The 21,879-nt window shown below is 42.4% G+C and overlaps 1 protein-coding gene across 1 annotated transcript in view; it reads left to right on the top strand.

The window, feature by feature from the left end:
- Positions 1 to 21,879, top strand: part of ece2b (endothelin converting enzyme 2b) — a 92,357-nt gene that overhangs the window by 44,193 nt on the left and 26,285 nt on the right. The window contains exons 3-5 of the mRNA XM_073817497.1: positions 63 to 149; positions 6,722 to 6,866; positions 8,810 to 9,025. Of these exons, the coding sequence (XP_073673598.1) occupies positions 63 to 149; positions 6,722 to 6,866; positions 8,810 to 9,025 (448 nt within the window). The remainder of the gene's footprint in view (positions 1 to 62; positions 150 to 6,721; positions 6,867 to 8,809; positions 9,026 to 21,879) is intronic.

Genomic DNA, 21,879 nt, shown 5'->3' with positions numbered 1-21,879 from the left:
ATCTAAGGATTTAGGGGTAACACTAGTAATATTTCAACATATTACTTTCGGATTTTTTTCAGATGTCTAACTACAAGCGTGCAACGTTTGAGGAGGAGGACGGGACAGACATCCCTGCAGATGGAGCCATCTCTCCTGACAGTGTGGAGGTGAGCATGGATCATGTCTCAGTGTGGATGTGTACATTTTATATTTGCATTCAGATATTTTATCTAGCCACATACAAATAAGGAAATCAACAATTTAAGCTGTTAGTTCTCCAGAGAAAGTGAGAAAAAGTACTGTTGCACAGTTCCCTTGAAAAGTGCATGGCGAAACAACAACTGCTGGGTAGTTGTGATGTGCTCTGTGAATTCCTGCCTGGTTGGATGCTCTTTCCGCAGAAAATATAGCTGACAGTTATGTTGTGTTGAATTGCTAGGCTAGAAGGAAAGGAAATCTGTCTCTTTCTTCCAGGCTGAGATATCCAGGCAAGTCGAGATACATACAGACACTGTGAGAACATCAGATGAAAGGGTAAAACATAGCAGTAGCTGGAAATTCTGACAATACACTCTTCAATATAAAAGTTCCATAAGCAATGCCATAGAAGAACTATTTTGGGTTCCCCAAATAACCTTTAAAGGCCAGGACACACCAAGCTGACTTCAAAGAACTAGCGGCGACCAAAGCCGACAGTGGTGTCGCCTCGCGTCGGCACCACCTGGACCAAAAAGTGCTTGAACACACCGCTCAGGCTACAGCTGACTGTGAACTAACATGAGCATTCTGCGCCTGCGTGGGAGGAATTATCTGTATTTATATCAGCAGCTATCAATAGTATATATTCGTCATTCAAAAGGAGGAACCAAAACATAGATATATATATATATATACACACACGAAACAAAGCAGCGCTTGCTTACCATTTTGAATATCAGTTATGTTGATAACTTGCTTCATTTTAAGCAGCTCATGTTATGAAAATATTCACATACAGTGAGGGAAAAAAAATATTTGAACCCATGCTGATTTCGTACGATTGCCCACTGATAAAGATTATCAGTCTATAATTTTAATGGTAGGTTTATTTGAACAGTGAGAGATAGAATAACAGCAACAACAACAAAAAAGAAAAGCTCATTTAAAAAAGTTATAAATTGATTTGCAATGATGAAATAAGTAGCAAAACATGACTTAGTTCTTGGTGGCAAAACCCTTGTTGGCAGTCACAGAGGTCAGATGTTTCTTGTAGTTGGCCACCAGGTTTACACACACATCTCAGGAGGGATTTTGTCCACTCTTCTTTGCAGATCCTCTCCAAGTCATTAAGGTTTTGAAGCTGATGTTAGGCAACTTGAACTTCCAGCTCCCTCCACAGATTTTCTATGGGATTAAAGACTGGAGACTGGCTAGGCCCCTCCAGGACCTTAATGTGCCTCTTCTTGAGACACTCCTTTGTTGCCTTGGCTGTGTGTTTTGGGTCATATCCATCTACGACCCATTTTCAGTGCCCTGTCTGAAGGAAGGAGGTTCTCCCCTTAGAAGGAAAACCCCCCCAAAGAATAATGTTTTCACCTCCCTGTTTGACGGTGGGGATGGTGTTCTTGGGGTCATAGGCAGCATTCCTCCTCCTCTAAACACGCCGAGTTGAGTTGATGCCAAAGAGCTTGATTTTGGTCTCATCTGACAACAATACTTTCAGCCAGTTCTCTTCTGAATCATTCAGATGTTATTGGCATACTTCAGACGGGCCTGTACATGTGCTTTCTTGAGCAGGTGCACCTTGTGGGCGCTGCAGGATTTTAGTCCTTCACGGCGTAGTGTGTTACCAATTGTTTTCTTGGTGACTGTTGTCCCTGCTGCCTTGAGATCATTTATAAGATCCTCCTGTGTAGTTCTGGGCTGATTCCTCACTGTTCTCATGATCATTGAAACTCCATGAAGTGAGATCTTGCATGGAGCCCCAGCCTGAGGGAGAATGACAGTTATTTTGTGTTTGTTTTCTCCAAGCTGTTTGGCGATAATCTTGTAGCCCATTCCAGGCTTGTGTAGGTCTACATTCTTAACATCCTTGGACAGCTCTTTGGTCTTGGCCATGGTGTGCTTCTGTGGACACCTGTCTTTTATACAGGTAACAAACTCCCTTTTAGAGAGTGCTCTTAATCTCAGTTTGTGACCTGTATAAAAGACACATGGGAGCCAGAAATCTTGCTGATTGATAGGGGATCAAATACTTATTTCACTCATTAAAATGCAAATCAATTTATAACTTTTTTGAAATGCATTTTTCTAGATTATTTTGTTGTTATTCTGTCTTTCATTGTTCAAATAATCCTACCGTTAAAATGATAGACTGATCATTTCTTTGTCAGTGGGCAAATGTACAAAATCAGCAGGGGATCAAATACTTTTTTCCTCACTGTATCAGCAGCTATCAATAGTATATATTCATCATTCAAAAGGAGAAACAGAAACAAAGATATACACAGATATATGAAGCATAAACAAAGCGGCGCTTGCTTACCACTTTAAATATCAGTTATGTTGATAACTTTCTTCAGTTTAAGTGGCTCATGTTGTTTTGAAAATATACACACATTGGAATAAGATCATGTTAAATTAGAAATGTTACCTCTGTTTGTGCCGCCTTCATTTACTTCATCTTCACATACTTCATTTCATCACTTTCATTTAAATTCTCCGGCACTGACTCGTTTGCTAAACTAGGCATCCAATCAAAGTTCTCACTTATGCAGATGGCCCAACGTCAACACGCTGAATCTGGCAAACTTTCGCCAACGTGAGCCCAACGAGATCAGACGTATGGAACACACCAAACAAACTAGCTGACAGATGCTTGGTGTGTCCCGTCCTTTAGTGTGTCATCATTTTCTTAACATTGGAAAGCTTCCATGGATGTTAACAGTTCTTCATGGAACCAATAAAGAACTTTCATTTTTAAGTGTGTAGGTCTCATGGTTTGTAAATATTTGAAGAAGAGGAAGGGGCCAAGCACAGAGCCTTGAGGTACACCTGTGGTTAGCTGATATTACTTAGATACTGACTGCTTCCTTCAAAGTCAGTGTGCAGAGTCTACCCGTGTCCAGTGTCTAGAGGGTGGAAGGAAGGATATGTGTATTCATTGTCATCAAAGTGCCACAGAATGAAGACATCCCTTTTTGTGAAATGTTTTTGTCTGCAGTTATCATTCAGTCACTCTTTTTCAAAGTTGTGCAACCCTTTACAGCAGATGTATCATAGAAAAAATTATTTCCTTTTGTTCTTTTGCAGTTCAAAAAAGTGTTGAGGTATTTCATGAAATTTCCTCTCCAGTGAAGCAGACCAAATTAATCCATACTAAGCTGTCAAAGCCAACAAGGTGGAAATTGTCAAAGATATTGTCACAACCATTAAAACACTATGTATTACCACCCACATTTCAGTCTTCAGCAAATTAACCCCAATGGACAACAGTATTTCAATTAGCTAATTATAATAGAGGTCATTAATAAAAAAAAATCATCAGTGTGCAGTAGAAAAACTGCACTCAGTTTTTTTTTCTTAGCGTGTCTTTTTTTTTCCACTATGAAGAAACTTTTGTGCATTGAAAAGCTTCCAGAGATGTTAAAGGTTTCTTATGGAACCATCAATGCCAATAAAGATCCTTCATTTTAGTTCTCATGGTTTGTAAGTATTTGAAAAAGTAGAAGGGACAAACCACCGAACCTTGAGGTATTTTTGAGGAGATTTTTTGTAGTTCTTTTCCTTTCCAGTGAAACCAAACATATAAAACCAAATATATTCAAACTAAGCTAAGCTGTTAAAGCCAGAATAACAGAAACTGTCACAGATAATGTTTCACAAACATTAAAACATTAATGTATTACCACACACACCTACTCTATATATTAGCCTATTCAGTATTCAGCAACTTGACCCCAATGAGCAACAGTATTTTGATATTTAAAGATTAGTCATTTCTAATAGAGGTCATTAATATAAGAAAAAGAAAAACTAGATTCTTCAGTGCCTCATGACTCATGACTAAATAGGCAAACACTTTGTGGATTAGGAACTAATTCATTTCTTATGTTATAGAAATGCAGAATAGATCTGAGCAATTATCCAGGTGTAAGTAATCTTCTCAAAACACAGTATACCTGCATTGCCACTTTTTAAAAGTATTAAATGGTGGACATACTGTATGGTAATTGGAAAGAAAGCAGGACATAAGTTTAGAGAAACGGCATGAGGAATATTCAGCAGTTTTTCTTCCAGTATTATTTCTAGTGTAGACATACTCTTATACCTTTCAACAGAAGAAAACAGCAGGTCAGATTTCCAGGGAATTTTCTACAATGTATTATGAGTGACATTTGATATTAATTCATATCGATTTACGTGGCCCCTTTCATTTGCTGCTCATTTTTATGTCAAACAAGAAATGTGACACCTCTTCTGTTGGTTTGCCATGAAAGCAAGGATATGACGCATGTATTTGATACGGTATCCCCCAGGCAACTTGCTCTTTGTTCTTTGAATGATGTTAAGAGACATGCAGTATATTTTGACACAAAAACCTTATGTGAGGTTCACACTATTTCTACTTAAGAAGACATTGCTCTTTTTTTAAGCGTATCTGTATGAGACGGGGTTTTTTTCAATGTTTTAGACAGAATTTTATATTAGGAGAAGGAAAGGGAAAATGAGATCAGTATTACTCACTGGCCAGACTCAAACATGCACCATGGGAGCAACAATGTTCAACATTTCAAGTGTTTAAACTGCAGTGCCACAATTTGTCAACCATTAATTCTCACAAACATGTGCTGTGGTGTTACAGTGCCAGTATTAGACAGTAATGCCATGGTATCCAGATATATATTATGGCACTGAATGGTTACCAAGTTTATATAGCATGGTATTTACATAACATGATCCAACATATCCAAGATAATAAGAGAATTGCACTATCATGCTGTATATCCAAAAACCATGGTATTATGAAAACTCACAAATACAGTATCTCACAAAAGTGAGTACACCCCTCACATTTCAGCAACCATTTTAGTATATCTTATCAAGGGACAATACTATAGAAATGAAACTTGGATATATTTTAGAGTTGTCAATGTGCAGCTTGTATAGCAGTATAGATTTACTGTCCTCTGAAAATAACTCATCATACAGCCATTATTGTCAAAATAGCTGGCAACAAAAGTGACTGCACCCGAAATAATAACAGCAGTATGTTGTTTAACCATGCAAAGCCACATGTCCCATTCATCATGTTTTTTTTTTTTTTTCTGCTTGACTGGACCATACAAAGTTGTGTATCTTGTATTAGAGCAGTTAAAATTAGGTGCTTTAAGTACAATTCTCTCATACTGACCGCTGGATGTTCAACATGGCATCTCATGGCAAAGAACTCAAAGAATGGCAAAGAATGGCAAAGGATTTGAGAATTAGAATTGGTGCTCTCCACAAAGATGGCCAAGGCTATCAGAGGTTCAGTAACACCCTGAAACAGAGTTACACTACAGTGGTCAGGGTCATACAGAGGTTTTTCAAGATGGGTTCCATTCGGAACAGGCCTTGCAAGGGTCGTTCAACAAAGTTCAGCACTCGTTCTGTGTGTCAAATGCATGAGTGCTGCCAGCATTGCTTTAAAGATTGCAGAAGTATAGTAGAAGGTCAGCTTGTCAGTGCTAGGACCATACGTCACACACTGCAACAAGTCGGTTTGCATTGGCGTCGTCCCAGAAGGAAGCCTCATCTGAAGCTGGCTCACAAGAAAGCCCGCAAACGTTTTGCTGAAGACAACATGTCCAAGAGCATGAATTACTAGAACCATGTCCTGTGGTTTGATGAGACTATAAGATGATTTTTTGTCCCAGATGGTGTCCTGCATGTGCGGCAATGCCCTGGTGAGGAGTACCAAGAAAATTGTGTCTTGCCTACAGTAAAGCATGGTGGTGGTAGCATCATGGTCTGCGGCTGCATGAGTGCTGCTGTTACTGGGGAGCTGCAGTTCATTGAGGGAAACATGGATTCCATTATGTACTGTATATTCTGAAGCAGAACATGATGCCTTCCCTCCAGAAACCAGTCCGAACGGCAGTTCCAACATGATAACGATCCTAAACTGCCTTGTTAAGGAAGCTGAAGGTGATGGGGTTGCCAAGTATGTCTCCAGACGTGAACCCTATTAAGCACCTATGGGGCGTCCTCATGAGTAAGGTGGAGAAGCACCATGTGTCTAACGTCCAGCAGCTCTGTGATGAGTGGAAGAGGATTCCAGCAACAACCTGTGCAGCTCTGGTCAATTCCAAGCCCAGGAAGATTAAGGCAGTGCCAGATAACAATGGAGCTAACACAATATATTGACACTTTGGACAAGTTCACTTAGAGTGTACTCACTTTTGTTGCCAGCTATTTTGGCAATAATGGCTGTATGTTGAGTAATTTTCAGGGGAAAATAAACCTATACTGCCATACAAGCTGCACATTGACTACTCTAAAATACATTCAAGTTTCATTTCTATAGTACTGTCCCTTGAGAAGATATACTAAAATGGTTGCTGAAATGTGAGGGATGTACTCACTTTTGTGACATACTGTATATAAATAAAACCACAAACGTTTTTTAAGTATTGTTTTGCTCTACATAGTTTGATGTGTTTACCAGCAAAATAAGAACTTAAAAAGACTCCATGATCAATATTTGACTCCCTTTCAGGTGGGTTTCCGTAAGGGTGGTATTCAGCTGTTTGGTCCACTGGGCAGAAGGACTCAGCTGGAAGTAGTGTTGGCCAGTTTACTTCTCGCTTCACTTCTAGCTCTGTTTGGCTGTGCGATCACACTGGGAGTCCGCTATAACAGAGGTAATACACACACGGATGCAGTGAAATGTAACACACAATAACTTACTGTTTCATCTATCAAATATGTAATTGGGTGAATTCAATACAATTGCCACACTTCTTCATGACTCAATTAAAGTAATACAGTGGTGGCCAAAATTATTGGAACACTAGTATTTTGTTATAAATAGATTTTCTTTATCAATTAACTTCTGGTAACTAAATTAAATCAACATTTGGTGTGACCATTCTTTGTGATTAAAGCAGCTTTTGCCCTAGGTGCACTTGCGCATAGTTTTTTCAGGTAGCTTTGCAAGTAGGTCTCTTGAAAGAGACAAAAAGAAACAGCAAAAGATAGAAATAACTGACTTAAAACCATTTATTAGCGGCTAGTGTTCTAATCATTTTGGCCACCACTGTATGTTCAAGTGTGTCAGTAATAAAAATACAGTGTGGTTTGCTGATCTTTTTCGGAGTACTCCAATTGGTTTTGGTGAAATAAATGTAAATGCTCCATTGCTTTCCTGTGTTCTGTCCAATACTCCAGCTCTCCAGTCCAGTAGGTGGCGGAAATGTACACAAGCACTCTTTTTAACGTTAAAATGCTGAATGTGACACACTATGGTCTCGTGGACTTAAAGGGGTCATCAGATGCCCATTTGCTACAAGTTGATATGATTCTTTAGGGTCTTAATGAGAAGCCTATAACATACTTTGGTTAAAATTTATCAATGGTAGTGTAAAAAACATTCTTTTTAAAGAAAGCTATTCTGTTGCATGTTCCTTTAAATGCTAATGAGCTCTGCTCGCCCCACCCCTCTCTGCCGTGGGATGATGAGCCGTAATGTTTACTTTAGCCGCATTTAGCCACGTTTAGCCGCATTTAGCTGCGAAACTTGCTAACCAACACATTATTAAGAAAGGCCATTTGCAAAGATGCATAAAAAACCCTTATACTCACTTCTGCGGAGGGTTGAAGCTGCATCACGTATGATTCACACGAACATAGATGCATATGTAGATCAGGATCAGCACTTTCTATTCTAAAACGAACGTTAATCCTCTGCGTCTTCAGCGGCTCTGATGTCGGGAGTAAATGACGACTGATATGTTTATTATTACATCCAACAACAGAACACCTCAATCGCTCAATCAGAGTTGGGCTCTTTCAGCTTGGTGAGGGCGGGTCTAAGGTAAGGCACTCATGTCAATCAACTATCGTGGGAGTGGACGACACACCGACAAGAAGCTGAGACTGACCTGATTTTAAAAAGGGGATAATTCTTCTAAAGATTAAAAAATACCACTGGGTGGATTTTTATCATTGTAGGGTGGTTGTGTACACAAACTGCCAATACACATTAATGTTCAAACAACATGTAAAAGTGAGGTTTGCATCCGATGACCCCTTTAATGGAAGTGCCATTTAGGACAGAACCGCTGTACTTTTTTTGGCATGCAACTTGGTTGCATTATAAAAATACGGAAAATTGCAATAGAATCGTAACTAGAAGCATTTGTGTTCACACACTTGCATAGACTATGTGCATGTTACTCTAAAGAAGAAAATATTTCATCATTGTCTTTCATCATTGCTGACTAAAGTCCTGTTTGAAAGTCCTTCAAAAAGTCCTGGTGTGAAAATCAAACATTTTAATTTGAATGAACAGGGATTAATGTGTCTTTCTTGAAAGACAAATATTTGCATGCCTTCAATGTGACAATGTATTTATTTATTTTTTTACTAATCTCTTTTCCATCACACTGTGAAGAAAGCTGGCCAGTGGATATGATTCACATTTTTGGTCACATACCTGACCTGCTGATTTTACATAAAAACTACGTCTTAGTGGCTATTCGAGTGTGAAAATCAGACAAAATCAGATCACTGAAATTGATCAAATCAACATAATCTACATTTGAATGCATTGCAAATGCATGTCCTTGTTGTTTTTAACCCCTAGATCCTGCCCGTAGTATCTGTCTAACAGAGGCATGTGTAACCGTGGCCAGTAAGATCGTGGAAGCTCTGGACCGCTCCGCCGACCCATGTCAGGATTTTTACCAGTACGCCTGTGGAGGATGGGTCCGCAAAAACCCCCTGCCAGATGGCCGGTCCCGCTGGAGCACATTTAACAGCATCTGGGACCAGAACCAGGCTGTGCTCAAACACCTGCTGGGTAAGTGCCGGAAAGCACACACACAGACACACACTCCTCACACACGCACAAACACACACATGCTTAGTAAATCTCACTCAGTGTTCACACAACAGTATATATTTAGAAAGACTTCTAAATTATTTATTTGATTTTCCAGTTGAAAACTGCTGCCTTCATGCGTTTTGAAGAGTCTTCAGTTCTCCGTACTGGGGTTGGTTTTGTAGATCCGCACAGAAACTTTCATTGATTCTGCTCTGTGTGTCCTGATTACTTGTTTTCTCTGGGAGCATCCGTCCCTGTCTGTTTGTTTGTTCGATAAGGAACAATGACTTTCTGCACTCATTCTCTGTTTATTTGACTGTAAAAGGCTCCATTAGTCACTTTCTCATGGATTTACAGTGTTGTGTTTGTTTTTATCAGTTATACTTAAAAAAAAAAAAAAAGTAAGATGAAAGTTTCAAAAGCTTCCAGTGGCGCTGACATTCAAACAGGCAGTGATGATGCCACTATCTTTGACTTGTGCAGTGACACTACAATACTAGTGTTCTGAAAGGTTGCTAGGAAAATGCTAGGTAGTGACCAGATGTTATTTTGTTGTTGCTATGGTGTTCTGAGTGTTTGCCAGGGTGTTGTTAGGTCTTGGACAATTTCCAAAGTACTGCAGTTGCTAGTATATATACTTCTTGATAGTTTCTAGGGTGTTGCTAGACTGTTTGTTTCCTAGGGCAATACTATGTGGTTTCTAACTGTTTTAGGTTTCTAAGGCGATTCTAGGTGGTTGCTAGGGTGTTGCTACATCTTTTGCTAGAGTGTTCTAGATGGTTTACAAAGTACTGCTAGGAATTTGAGACTGTACATAGTTCTTGACGATGGCTAGGCTGTTGCTAAGTGGTTGCTATGGTGTTCTTGATGGTTGCTAGGGTGTTGCTAGATGGTTATTCTGTGCTCTGGGCAGTTGCCAAGATGCTACTAAGTGGTTGCTATGTGCGTAGTCCTTAATAATTGCCAGGTTGTTGCTAGAAATTTCTTTGTTTCCCAGGGCATTACTATGTGGATGCTGGCTTCTGAGAGGTTACCAGGGTGATTCTAGGTGGTTGCTAGAGTATTCTGAGTAGTTGATAGGGGGTTGCTAAGTCTTTTGCTAAAGTGTTTTGTATGTTTTCCAAAGTACTAATAGAAAGTTGTGACTAGGGTGTTGCTAGATGGTTATTTTGTGTTCTGGGCAGTTGCCAAGGTTCTACTATGTGGTTGCTATGTGCTATGCGCATAGTCCTTAATCATTTCTAGGTTGCTTTTTAGAGTTTTCTTTCTGTTCCCAGGGTATTTCTATGTGGTTGCTAGCTTGGTGGTTTCCAAAGTACTGCTGGGATGTTGCGACTGTATAGTTCTTGTTAGGCGGTTGCTGGGTTGTTCTGAGTAGTTGCTAGGGTGCTGTTACATCTTTTGCCAGAGTGTTCTGGATAGTTTCAAAAGTACTGAAAGCAACATGTGACTGAACATAGTTCTTGATGATTGCCAGGGTGTTGCTAAGAAGTTGCTATAGTGTTTTTGATGGTTCCATTATGTTTTTACATAGTCATTGGTGTTTTGGGCAGTTGCCAAGATGCTGCTATGTGGTTGCTATGTGCATAGTCCTTAATTATTGCCAGGTTGTTGCTAGAGTTTTTTTTTTTTTTTTTTGTTTCCCAGGTCATTACTATGTGGTTGCTAGCTGTTCATAGAGGTTGCTAGGGTGATGCTAGGTGATTTCTAGTATGTTCTGTGTAGTTGCTAGGGAGTTGCTGCATCTTTTGCTACAGTGTTCTGGATGGTTTCTAACGTATTGCTAGGTAGTTGCTACAAAGGCCTGGTTCTTGATGATTTCTAGGGTCTTGTTGAGAGGTTGCTATAGTGTTCTTGATGGTTGCTAGGGTGTTGCTAAATGGTTTCTAGAATATTCTAAGTGGTTGTAAGATCACTGCAAGTGACTTGTTGGTTATTCCAGGTGGTTGTCATGGTGTTTCTATAATGGTTGGTACAACGTTCTAGGTGGTTTCCTTGGCTCTGTTCTTGACAATTGCCAGGGTGTTGCTAAATGGTTGCTATGTTGTTCACAATGGTTGCCAGAATTAATGTATTTGTTTGTGTATGGTGTTTTATGTTGTTTGCCCATGTTTACCTGCCAGAGGACTGCGAATGAAAATTAGCCATTGGCTAAATTCGGTACAATGCATGAAATGGAAACATTTATGTTATAATTGTACATGGTCCCTTTTGAAATAAACTCAATAATAATAATAATAATAATAACATTGCTAAATGATTGTTCAGATATTCTAATTAGTTTTCTGGGCACCTAGAGTGGTTTGCTAGATTGTTCTGGTTGGTTGCCATGGTGTTTCTAGATGGTTGTTGTGGTGCCAAGGTACTGATAGTTGGTTGTGTTACAGTTCTTGATGATTGCCTTGTTACTAAGTGGTTGCTATGGAGTTCTTAATGGGTGATTAATGGGATATTGCTAAATGGTTGCAAGGATATTCTGAGTAGTTGTCAGGGTGTTGCAAGTTGTTTGTTAGGTTGTTTTGAGTGGATGCCAGGGTGATGCTAGGTCATTTACCAGGGTGTTTGGGGCATTGGGAAGGTGCTGATACATGGTTGCTACACAGTTTTTGAAGATTTTCTGGATGTGGCTTAGTTGTTGCTATTATATTTTTGATGGGATGTTGCTAGGTCATTTGTTAGGGTGTTTGTGGGATTGCCAAGGTGCTGCCATGTAGTTGTTACATGATTCTTGATGATTGCCAGGATATTGTGTTGTGTTTTCTGTGCATTTCATGAAGGTTTTCCATGAACCATTGCTAGATGGTTGCTAGGATATACTGAGTTGTCTGGACATTACAAGTGGCTTTCTAGGTTTTTCTGGGTGGGTTGCCCTGTTGTTCCCAAATGGTTGCTCTGGTGTCTTAGGCGGTTGCATGGGCATTGATAGTTGTTTGCTTCACAGTTCTTGATGATTGCCAGGATGTTGTTAAGTGGGTGCTGTCCTGTTTTTTATGGTTGCCAGTAGGGCTGGGCGATATGGCTGAAAACTATATCACGATATCAGTGTTTCATATTGTTCGATATCGATAATTATTGATATTTTTATGACCCATTTAAAATAAGGACCAGGAGAAAAATATATTACACTCAAGCATTTTTATTTTAAACTTAACCTGCCTCTGATCATAATCCCCTCAGTTATTAAGACAGAAATGTCAACAACCATGGAAAACTCAAATAATTAAAGAAGAATTAAAGAAAAAATGTAAACATAAGTCTAAAGTCACAATATACACTTAATTATCTCTTAATCCTCAATTCAAACCCCATTCATTGTCGATGAAGTGAATGGTCAAGCTAATGTATGGCCCAGAAGTACGGCTTGACCACAGGTCAGAGGTTGTTGCAAAGTACTTGGCTGATAATATTTATTTCTGCACAGATTGCTGGTTGCCAGTAGCCAACATTACTTCTTTCCCGGTACTTTAGCCTATACTTTGTGTAATAATACAAATATTTATTTAAGTGAAAAAATAAGTCCAAAACTTTCAACATTTTGAACCAAAGGGCCTTACAATCTTTTTTTTTTTTTTTTTTCAGAAATTCTTGTTTTAATTTTTCTGATAATCAAATGAAAGCAAAATCACTGATATATTTTTTTAAATAAAAATAAATGGAGCTTTACTGTTAAAATTAATACATAGAAGAAAAATTATATTCAGTTAAAAAAAGGTTTAATAATAATAGTATTTTTTCAACAATTAAATGGTGACTCTTTATTTTATTTTTTATCATATATACTGTTTTATGTAAATTATTTAAATGTGAACATATAAACACCTACATTATACTGTACAAAGTAATACAAGACTAATACTGTTCTGTTACATGTTTGTCAGCATCCTGCCCTCTTGTAGTTTGTCTCCAGGCCTCTAGAGGTCCCCTGTGTTCCCCACTGCCTTAGTTCTTCTTTGTGGGTCCTTGTTAGTGCTATCCAGATCACCTGTGCCTTGTTTCCTCTAGTGTATTTAAGCTGACTATTTTCCCCTGCTTTCTCACTCGGTTTTTGAGTCCCTACCCTGTGTCTTCAGCCCTGTCTGGCTATAGCCTTCCAAGCTGTCCCAAGTAAGGTATCCTGAGTTACTATTGTTCTCTGATTTTGTTTTCTCCCCTCGTGGAGTCTTTATTTTTCTCTTGTGAGTTTTCCTTTGTTTTGACTGTTGTTTACACCTCGGCCCGAGAAGAACTTTTGTTGTATTATTCTTGCAAAGACCTTTTTTTTAATAAATCTTCATTTCCTGGAATACTGCCTCGAGTGTTTCGTTTGGGTCCAACATCATCACCCCTGTGGCTCTGTGGTAGCATCCTCAACCACCACACCAGAGACCCGGGTTCAAGCCCAGCTTGTGACAGAAAAACCGAGTCACTCATGGACCCAGAGACACTCAGCTCCAAGGACCTGTTGGCGGTGATCGCCCAGCACGAGTCATCTTATCAGCGCCATGAAGCCGTCCTCAGTCGTCAGGAGGAGCTGATGGGCAAACACTCTCAACTTCTAGCCGATGTAATGGCTTCCATCCGTCAGCTTTTTGAACGGCTCCCTGGTGCTTCACCTTCCTCTGCTTCACCCCCGAGTTGCAACAGGCCTACTTCAGTTGCGGAGCCCCGACTACCTCCTCCTAAGCCCTTCGCTGGGGATCCTAGTTCCTGCCAGGGTTTCCTCACCCAATGCTCCCTGACCTTCGAGCTCCAGCCCTCAAGTTTTCCTACAGACCGCTCCAAGATTGCTTACATAATTACCCTTCTCTCAGATAAGGCGCTTTCCTGGGCCTCCGCGGTGTGGCAATCTAAGGATGCCTGTTGTGAGTCCTACGCAGCCTTTGAAGAGGAGTTCAAGCGAGTCTTTGATCATCCAGTCAGTGGTCGGGAAGCTTCCAAGCGCCTACTTAACCTCCATCAGGGCTCCCGCAGCACTGCAGACTTCGCCATTGAGTTTCGGACCATCGCGGCAGGGAGTGGATGGAACAATGAGGCACTGATGGTCTGCTTTCAGGGAGGGTTGTCCGAGCCTCTTCAAGATGAGTTGGCCACCCGGGAACCAGCTGCTGATCTCGAGTCCCTCATTGCTATGACTATCCGCCTGGACAATCGCCTGAGAGAGCGGAGAGTGGCTCGCCGCAAGGCGTCTCAATCCCAAGTTCCTTTGAGCAGGTCTGTTTCCCCAGTCCGTTTTCCTGCATCCAGGGCTTCTCCAGCCCCTGAACAGCCCCATGATTCCCCGGAGGACAACGAGAGGGAACGTCGCATGAGGGAGCGCCGTTGCCTCTACTGTGGTGCTTCCGGCCACTTTCGCTCCACTTGTCCTGAGCTCTCGGGAAACGGATGCCCCCGCGCAGCTACAGGAGGACTGTGATGGGGAAAATTAGAGCTCCTCCTGCTAATGCTGTCTTAGCTGTTCCAGCCACTCTGTCCTGGGAGGGCCACCAGCATCCGGTCCAGGCCATGATCGATTCTGGCGCTGCAGGTGACTTCTTGGATCTATCCTTGGCTAAGAAACTTGGGATCCCTACCCAACTTCTTCCTCATCCCCAGGCAGTTACAGCACTGGATGGCAGACCTCTGGAACCAGGAAGAGTAACAGAGGCCACTCAGTCCCTGCAGCTTACTATCCTTCAACACCAGCAGGAGGAGACCTTCTATCTGATTGACTCTCCCGAGTATCCTGTTATCCTGGGTCACCCCTGGCTGTGCAGACATAATCCTCAGATCGACTGGTCCACCGGCACCATTCTGAGCTGGGGTTCACCCTGCCATCTCACCTGCCTACTTCAGAGTCCCTCAGCCCCTAGTTCCGAATTTCAAGAGTCTGTCGACCTGTCTCGTATCCCCAGAACCTATCATCAGTTCAAGGCAGTGTTCAGCAAGTCCCGGGCCACCTCCTTACCACCTCACCGCTCTTACGACTGTGCCATTGACCTCCTCCCTGGTTCCTGCCCTCCTAGGGGTCGTATCTTCTCCTTGTCTTCCCCCGAGCGCACTGCAATGGATACCTACATTAAGGAATCCTTGGCAGCCGGCATCATTCGTGCCTCTACTTCCCCGGCTGGGGCAGGCTTCTTCTTTGTAGGGAAGAAAGATGGGGGTCTTAGGCCATGTATCGATTACCGAGGTCTTAACAAGATCACGGTTCGGAATCGGTACCCCCTTCCCCTCATGGCCACTGCCTTCGAACTGTTACAAGGAGCTTCCATTTTTACTAAACTGGATCTACGCAACGCTTACCATCTCGTGCGGATCCGTCAGGGGGACGAATGGAAGACGGCCTTCAACACCCCCACAGGCCATTATGAGTATCTGGTGATGCCGTTCGGGCTCACCAACGCCCCTGCTGTATTCCAGGCACTGATTAATGATGTTCTACGGGACATGCTCAATCTCTTCGTCTTTGTATACCTTGACGATATACTCATTTTCTCGGGATCATTGGAGGAGCATGAAGGTCATGTCAGCAGGGTCCTCCAGAGACTTCTTGATAACCATCTCTACGTGAAGCCCGAGAAATGTGAGTTTCATGTTATCCAGGCTCAGTTTCTCGGGTTTATCATCACTCCCGGCCATGTGGAGATGGACCCTAAGAAAGTCGAGGCCGTTCTCAACTGGCCCGTTCCCTCTACTGTTAAGGAGGTTCAACGCTTCATCGGCTTTGCTAACTTCTATAGGAAGTTCATTAAAAGCTTCAGCTCTGTGGTGGCCCCATTGACTGCGTTGACCAAGGGAGGAGGAATCAAGATCCACTGGGGTCCAGAAGCAGCGGGGGCCTTCCAGGATCTCAAGCGTCGTTTCACTTCCGCTCCAATTCTCTCGATCCCTGACCCAGAAAGACCTTTCATGGTGGAGGTGGACGCCTCGGACGTGGGCGTAGGAGCCATCCTGTCACAAAGGGGTGAGGATGGGAAATTACACCCTTGTGCTTTTATGTCTCGTCGCCTGTCAGATGCCGAGCGCAACTACCACGTGGGGGATCGAGAGTTGCTTGCGGTAAAACTCGCCTTGGAGGAGTGGCGCCATTGGCTTGAGGGGGCTCAGCACCCTTTCCAGGTTCTCACGGACCACAAGAACCTGGAATATCTCCAGCAGGCCAAACGTCTGAACCCTCGGCAGGCTCGATGGTCCTTGTTTTTTAATCGTTTCCACTTTCTTCTGTCTTACAGACCCGGCACCAAGAATGTCAAGCCGGATGCCCTGTCCCGAGCCTACTCCCCCGAGACACAGGAGAAATCTTTGGATTCTATTATTCCGAGGTCTAGGATCGTCGCACCCCTTCAGTGGGAATTGGAGAGGGTGGTGCGAGAGGCTCAAGCCCAAGAGCCTGACCCAGGAAATGGTCCTGCGGGATGCCTGTACGTACCGCAATCTGCCCGGGCCCGGGTCTTGCAGTGGGGTCATGAGTCTCCCTTGACGTGCCATCCGGGTACGGCTCGCACTCTCGACTTTCTCCAGCGGCGGTTTTGGTGGCCTTCCATCAAGGAAGATGTTAAAGGCTATGTGGAGGCCTGCCCCGTGTGCAATCAGGTAAAGTCTATACATCAGCGACCACAGGGACTGCTCCATCCCTTACCTGTTCCCCGTAGGCCATGGTCTCACCTTTCTTTAGACTTTGTCACGGGACTCCCACCGTCCCAGGGCAATACTGCCATCCTGGTGATTGTGGACCGGTTTTCTAAGGCCGCCCGATTCATTCCCCTGCCCAAACTGCCTTCAGCTAAGGAGACAGCTGAGCTTCTCATGAACCATGTCTTCCGTGTATTTGGAATTCCCCTGGATATTGTCTCTGACCGAGGGCCCCAATTTTCGTCCAGGTTCTGGGGAGCCTTCTGCAAGCTTATTGGGGCCACTGCCAGCCTATCATCCGGGTTCCATCCTGAGTCTAATGGTCAGACGGAACGGGTTAATCAGGATCTGGAAACCACCCTGCGGTGTATGGCGGCCAACAACCCCACCTCTTGGGCTACCTACATCATGTGGGCTGAATATGCCCACAACACCCTCAAGTCCTCAGCCACTGGACTATCCCCCTTCGAATGCCAGTTCGGGTATACCCCCCCATTGTTTCCTGAGGAAGAGACACAGGTTGGTGTTCCTTCGGCCCAGCGTTTCATCCAACGCTGTCGGCAGACCTGGAGGAAGGCTAGGCGCACTCTTCTTCAGACCTCCCAGAGATACCAACGTCAGGCTAATCGCCGCCGCCGGACGGCCCCTAATTTCCGAGCCGGTCAAAGAGTCTGGTTAGCCACCAAGAACTTGCCCCTCCGGGTCGAATCAAAGAAGCTCTCCCAGAAATTCATCGGCCCATTCCGCATCGCAAGGAAAGTCAATCCTGTTTCCTATCGTTTGTTTCTTCCCCGTTCCCTTAGAATTAACCCCACGTTTCATGTCTCATTATTAAAACCTGTCTTGTCTTCTCCCTTTGTTCTCTGATTTTGTTTTCTCCCCTCGTGGAGTCTTTATTTTTCTCTTGTGAGTTTTCCTTTGTTTTGACTGTTGTTTACACCTCGGCCCGAGAAGAACTTTTGTTGTATTATTCTTGCAAAGACCTTTTTTTTAATAAATCTTCATTTCCTGGAATACTGCCTCGAGTGTTTCGTTTGGGTCCAACATCATCACCCCTGTGGCTCTGTGGTAGCATCCTCAACCACCACACCAGAGACCCGGGTTCAAGCCCAGCTTGTGACAATGTTAAACCGTACTTTTATTTTGACAGGTTGCCGTGAAGTTTCAGTGTGTAATGCAGTATGAATGATGCTAGTTTCACTAATGAAACTGTAAAATTGACAAAAAGTGACACTCACAGCAGCTTTGGAGATGCATTTATTGGAGTTTGTCTGTTCATGTGAGATGCAAAGGCCAAAAATTAGCGGGAGCGTCACGTGTGCAGTATGCGTGTAGTGAAAATAAAACGAGTCTCCTCCATTCATACACATAGAGGCAAACGGAACATGCAGGATTCTTATTGAAACGGTCTTTTTTCGTTTCAGTTTTCACAGACACTAGTCCATATCGCGATCTGAATTAATTAACAGACCAACTTTTGATTTATTGTTCCAAAAATCGACGAATTCTGCGGCATTCCGCCCTATAGTAAAGTCCGTTTTTATGAATGGAGTCCGCGATCCCGTCTGTGAGGAGACATTGTAAACGCGCGATCATGCAGAGACAGAAATCAAATGCCGTCGTGTAAATAAGATAAATAACATAAGGCTATTTAGTTTGTTTAATACAACAACATGGACCCGTTCTGTAGGAAAGATAACCTTAACTTCTATTGTGATCTGGCGCTATGAATTGAACGTTAAAGTGGGGCTGGGCAGGCCGACGAAGAATACAAAATATCGAACGTTTTATCGAACACATTTTTTATTGATATCGATCTCTTGTCTATCGCGATATATATCGTTATCGTTTTATCGCCCAGCCCTAGTTGCCAGGTTATTGCTAAGTGGTTGCTTAGGTTTGCTAAAAGGTCAAGCATATGAATCTCATTAGTCTTTCATTGCTGTATATCAGGAAACAAATGATAATTTTTCAAAAAAAAAAAAAAAAAAAAAAAAGTATGCCGATATTTATTATTTATTGAACGCTCTGTGTATTTATTTGCTGCCTTGCAAGCTCTAGTGTTCCCTACAGGAAATGTAGTCTCTTTTGCATTTGAGTGCATTGCTTCATTTCTCTCTCTAATTGTTGGTCTATTTCAACTCTGCCTGTTTTATTTAATAAGCTGTTGTAATGCGCTGGCTTTGATCAAACTCTCTCTCTGTCTAATGAATGCGCTCTCACACTGGGGTCCCTGCGGCCGTTTTGCCCTGATGACACTCCATCACATTGACTCTGCGTGTTGTATCACCCCCGCAGCCAGCTTCATCCAATCACATGACACGGTTCTCTTACCCTTCTGCACATTTAATTGCACTCGCCTTACGTGAACATATTTTTTGATCACATATTACTCTCAGATATATGATTCATCTTTTGTGGATTGGGGTTCTTGAGTGTGTGTGTGATTGGGTGAGTGTGTGCAGCATGAGGTGAATGCAATGCTCCAGTGAACAGTAAATGAAGAGCATTCCCTAATGAACTGTGTCAGAGAACAGAGTGAGAGAGGATAGAAAAACAGAAAGGAAGAAAATGTGAAGGGATAAAACTTGTGCTCACACTTGATTGTAAGCTTGTGAAGTTATTTTGGCTCCGCTGTGAATGTGGGCAACAGGACGTGACATCACACTTTATCCAGGGATTCTATTTTGCAAAAAAGATCAAATGTAATTATGACATTTATTATATTTACAGTGTCATTCAGAGGTACCAGGACATTGCTAGTGGTTGGTAGGTGGTTACTGTGGTGTTCTGGTTGATTGCCAGGGAATTGCTAGATGTTTGTGATCTTCTGAGTAAATGCAAGGCTAGGTAGTTGTTAGGATGTTCTGGATGGTTGCTAGAGTGTAGCTAGATGCTTGCTATTGTGTTGTAAGTGGTTGCCCGGGCATTGGTAGGTGGTTGCTAGGCTGCTGTGGGTGGTTGCTAAGGTGTTGCTGGGTGTTTGCTGATTACTGTTTGTTTGATTGCCAGAGCATGGCTAGGTGTTTTTGCTGTCAAGAGTGGTTGCTATGGTGTTCTGGTTGATTGCCAGGGAATTGTTAGCTGTTTACGCTGTTCTGACTGGTTGCTAGGTGGTTGCTATGGTGTTCTGGTTGATTGTCAGGGCATTGCTAAGTGTTTGTGATCTTCTGAGTAAATGATAGTCTAGGTGGTTGCTAGGGTGTTCTGTTGTTTTCCAGGATGTTGCTAGGTGGTTACCAGGGTGTTTTGGATGGTTGCTGGTTGTTTGCTAGGGAGTTCTGGGTGATTACCAGAGTGTTGCTAGGTTTTTGCCATAGTGTTGTGGGTGGTTTCCAGGGCATTGCTAGGTGGTTGCTATGGTGTTGTAAGTGGTTACCGGGGTGTTGCAAGGGTGTTCTGGGTAATTGCAAAGGTGTTGATTTGGGTTTGCTATGGTGTCCTGGATGGTTGCCAGGGAATTGCTAGGTGTTTGTGATCTTCTGAGTGGTTACTAGGTAGTTGCTTTGGTGTTCTGGGTAGTTGCTGTGTGTCTACTGGGAAGTTCTGGTTAGTTGCCAGGGCATTATTTGGGTGGTTGTTAGGATGTTCTGGGTGGTTGCTAGGTTTTGCCATAGTGTTGTGGGTGGTTGCCAGGTTATTGCTAGGGTGTTGCAAGGGTTTTGTGAGTGGTTACCGGGGTGTTGCTAAGGTATTGCTTTGTGTATACTATAGTGTTATGCATGGTACCTAGGATATTGCTAGGTGGTTTCTAAAGGTTTTTTGGGTGGTTGTTGATTGTTTGCTAGTGTGTTACTGTTGATTGCCAGAGTGTTGCTAGGTGCTTGCTAGGGTGAGGATAGGTTGATCTGGGTTGTTGACTCTGCATTGGTAGGTGTTTGCTGTAGTGTTCAGTGTGCTTGCCTGGTGGTTGTCAGGGCGTCGCTAAATGTTTACTATGGTGTTTTGGTTGGGTGGTTACTAGAGTGATCTAGGTGGTTGCCAGGATGTTTCTAAGTAGTAGCCATGGTGTTCTGGTTGCCAAGGTACACAGCAAAATCCCCAGTGTTAATTTAACACTCTGAGTGTGGACACATATAGACACTGAAGCAGTGTTGAAGGTAACGAGATAATTAGGTGATTAACAAAGTGATGATTGATCATTATTGAAGACACCTGATGTTAATAAGCAGAATCACCAAAGGAGAAAACCAACATTTTTAAGCAACCATTATAGTGGTCAATGTTTGCATTAGTTAGGCTCTTGACCCTTAAATCTTTAATATTAGGGCTTGTTTGGCTGCAATTACTGAGTTATAACAGCCGGACAAGCCAAGAGCAAAAGTCATCGGGTGGCCTTGACATACTCATCATATAGTGACTTGAGTATTTGACATAGGATTTCCTTACAGACTACAAGAAACTGTGAACAAAAGAGCAATCAGTTTTGGCATAATCAGATAATGAAAAAAGAGACACACAGACACACAGACATGAAGAATCAGTGTGAGAATCACAACAATGGTGACCATCAAAAAGCGTGTTGTAGCCAATCAGAACTCATCCATGACTCCCATCATGCATTGCGGCATGAATAAATTATGAGAGTTCAGAGTTGATCGGTTTATCCAACTGAATATGCCGTTTGTCACCATTGTTGAGGTTAATGGGCTGGTTCTTGATGTCTATGTGTGCCGATGTGAAACCCTTTTTTTTCTTTAAACAGGTTGTAAAAAAATCTTTCCAAAAAGTATAGGAAGTGCTGGATCTTCTGTGGATTGTCAAGGCTATTACAATAAGCAACAAAAAAAAAAAAAAACCTAAGAGATTAGACGCTACGTGATTCACGTCAAACAATGAATATGTTAAAACATGATCATCACCTGATGACATGAGCTTATGTCTGGCTGTTTTAACTCAAATACAGCAGCCAAACAAAATCTAGTATTAAAGATTTACGGGTCAAGAGCCCAACTAATGCAAACATTGACCGCTATAATGGTTGCTTAAAACTTTTGGTTTTCTCCTTTGGTGATTCTGCTTATTAACATCAGGTGTCTTCAATAACGATCAATCATCACTTCGTTAATCACCTAATTATCTCATTAACTTCAACACTGCTTCAGTGTCTATATGTGTCCACACTCTGAGTGTTAAATTAACACTGGGGATTTTGCTGTGTATTTTGTGTGGTTGCCAAAGTTTTATGAATAGTTTCTAGACTAGAGCATTGCTTTGTGGATTGCTGAGGTGTTTTGGGT

The sequence above is a fragment of the Garra rufa genome, chromosome 14 (genome assembly GCF_049309525.1).
Source record: "Garra rufa chromosome 14, GarRuf1.0, whole genome shotgun sequence".
In the NCBI taxonomy this organism is placed as follows: Eukaryota; Metazoa; Chordata; class Actinopteri; order Cypriniformes; family Cyprinidae; genus Garra; species Garra rufa.
Note: the sequence above shows the minus strand (reverse complement) of the source record. Positions and strands in the feature narration are given on the sequence as shown.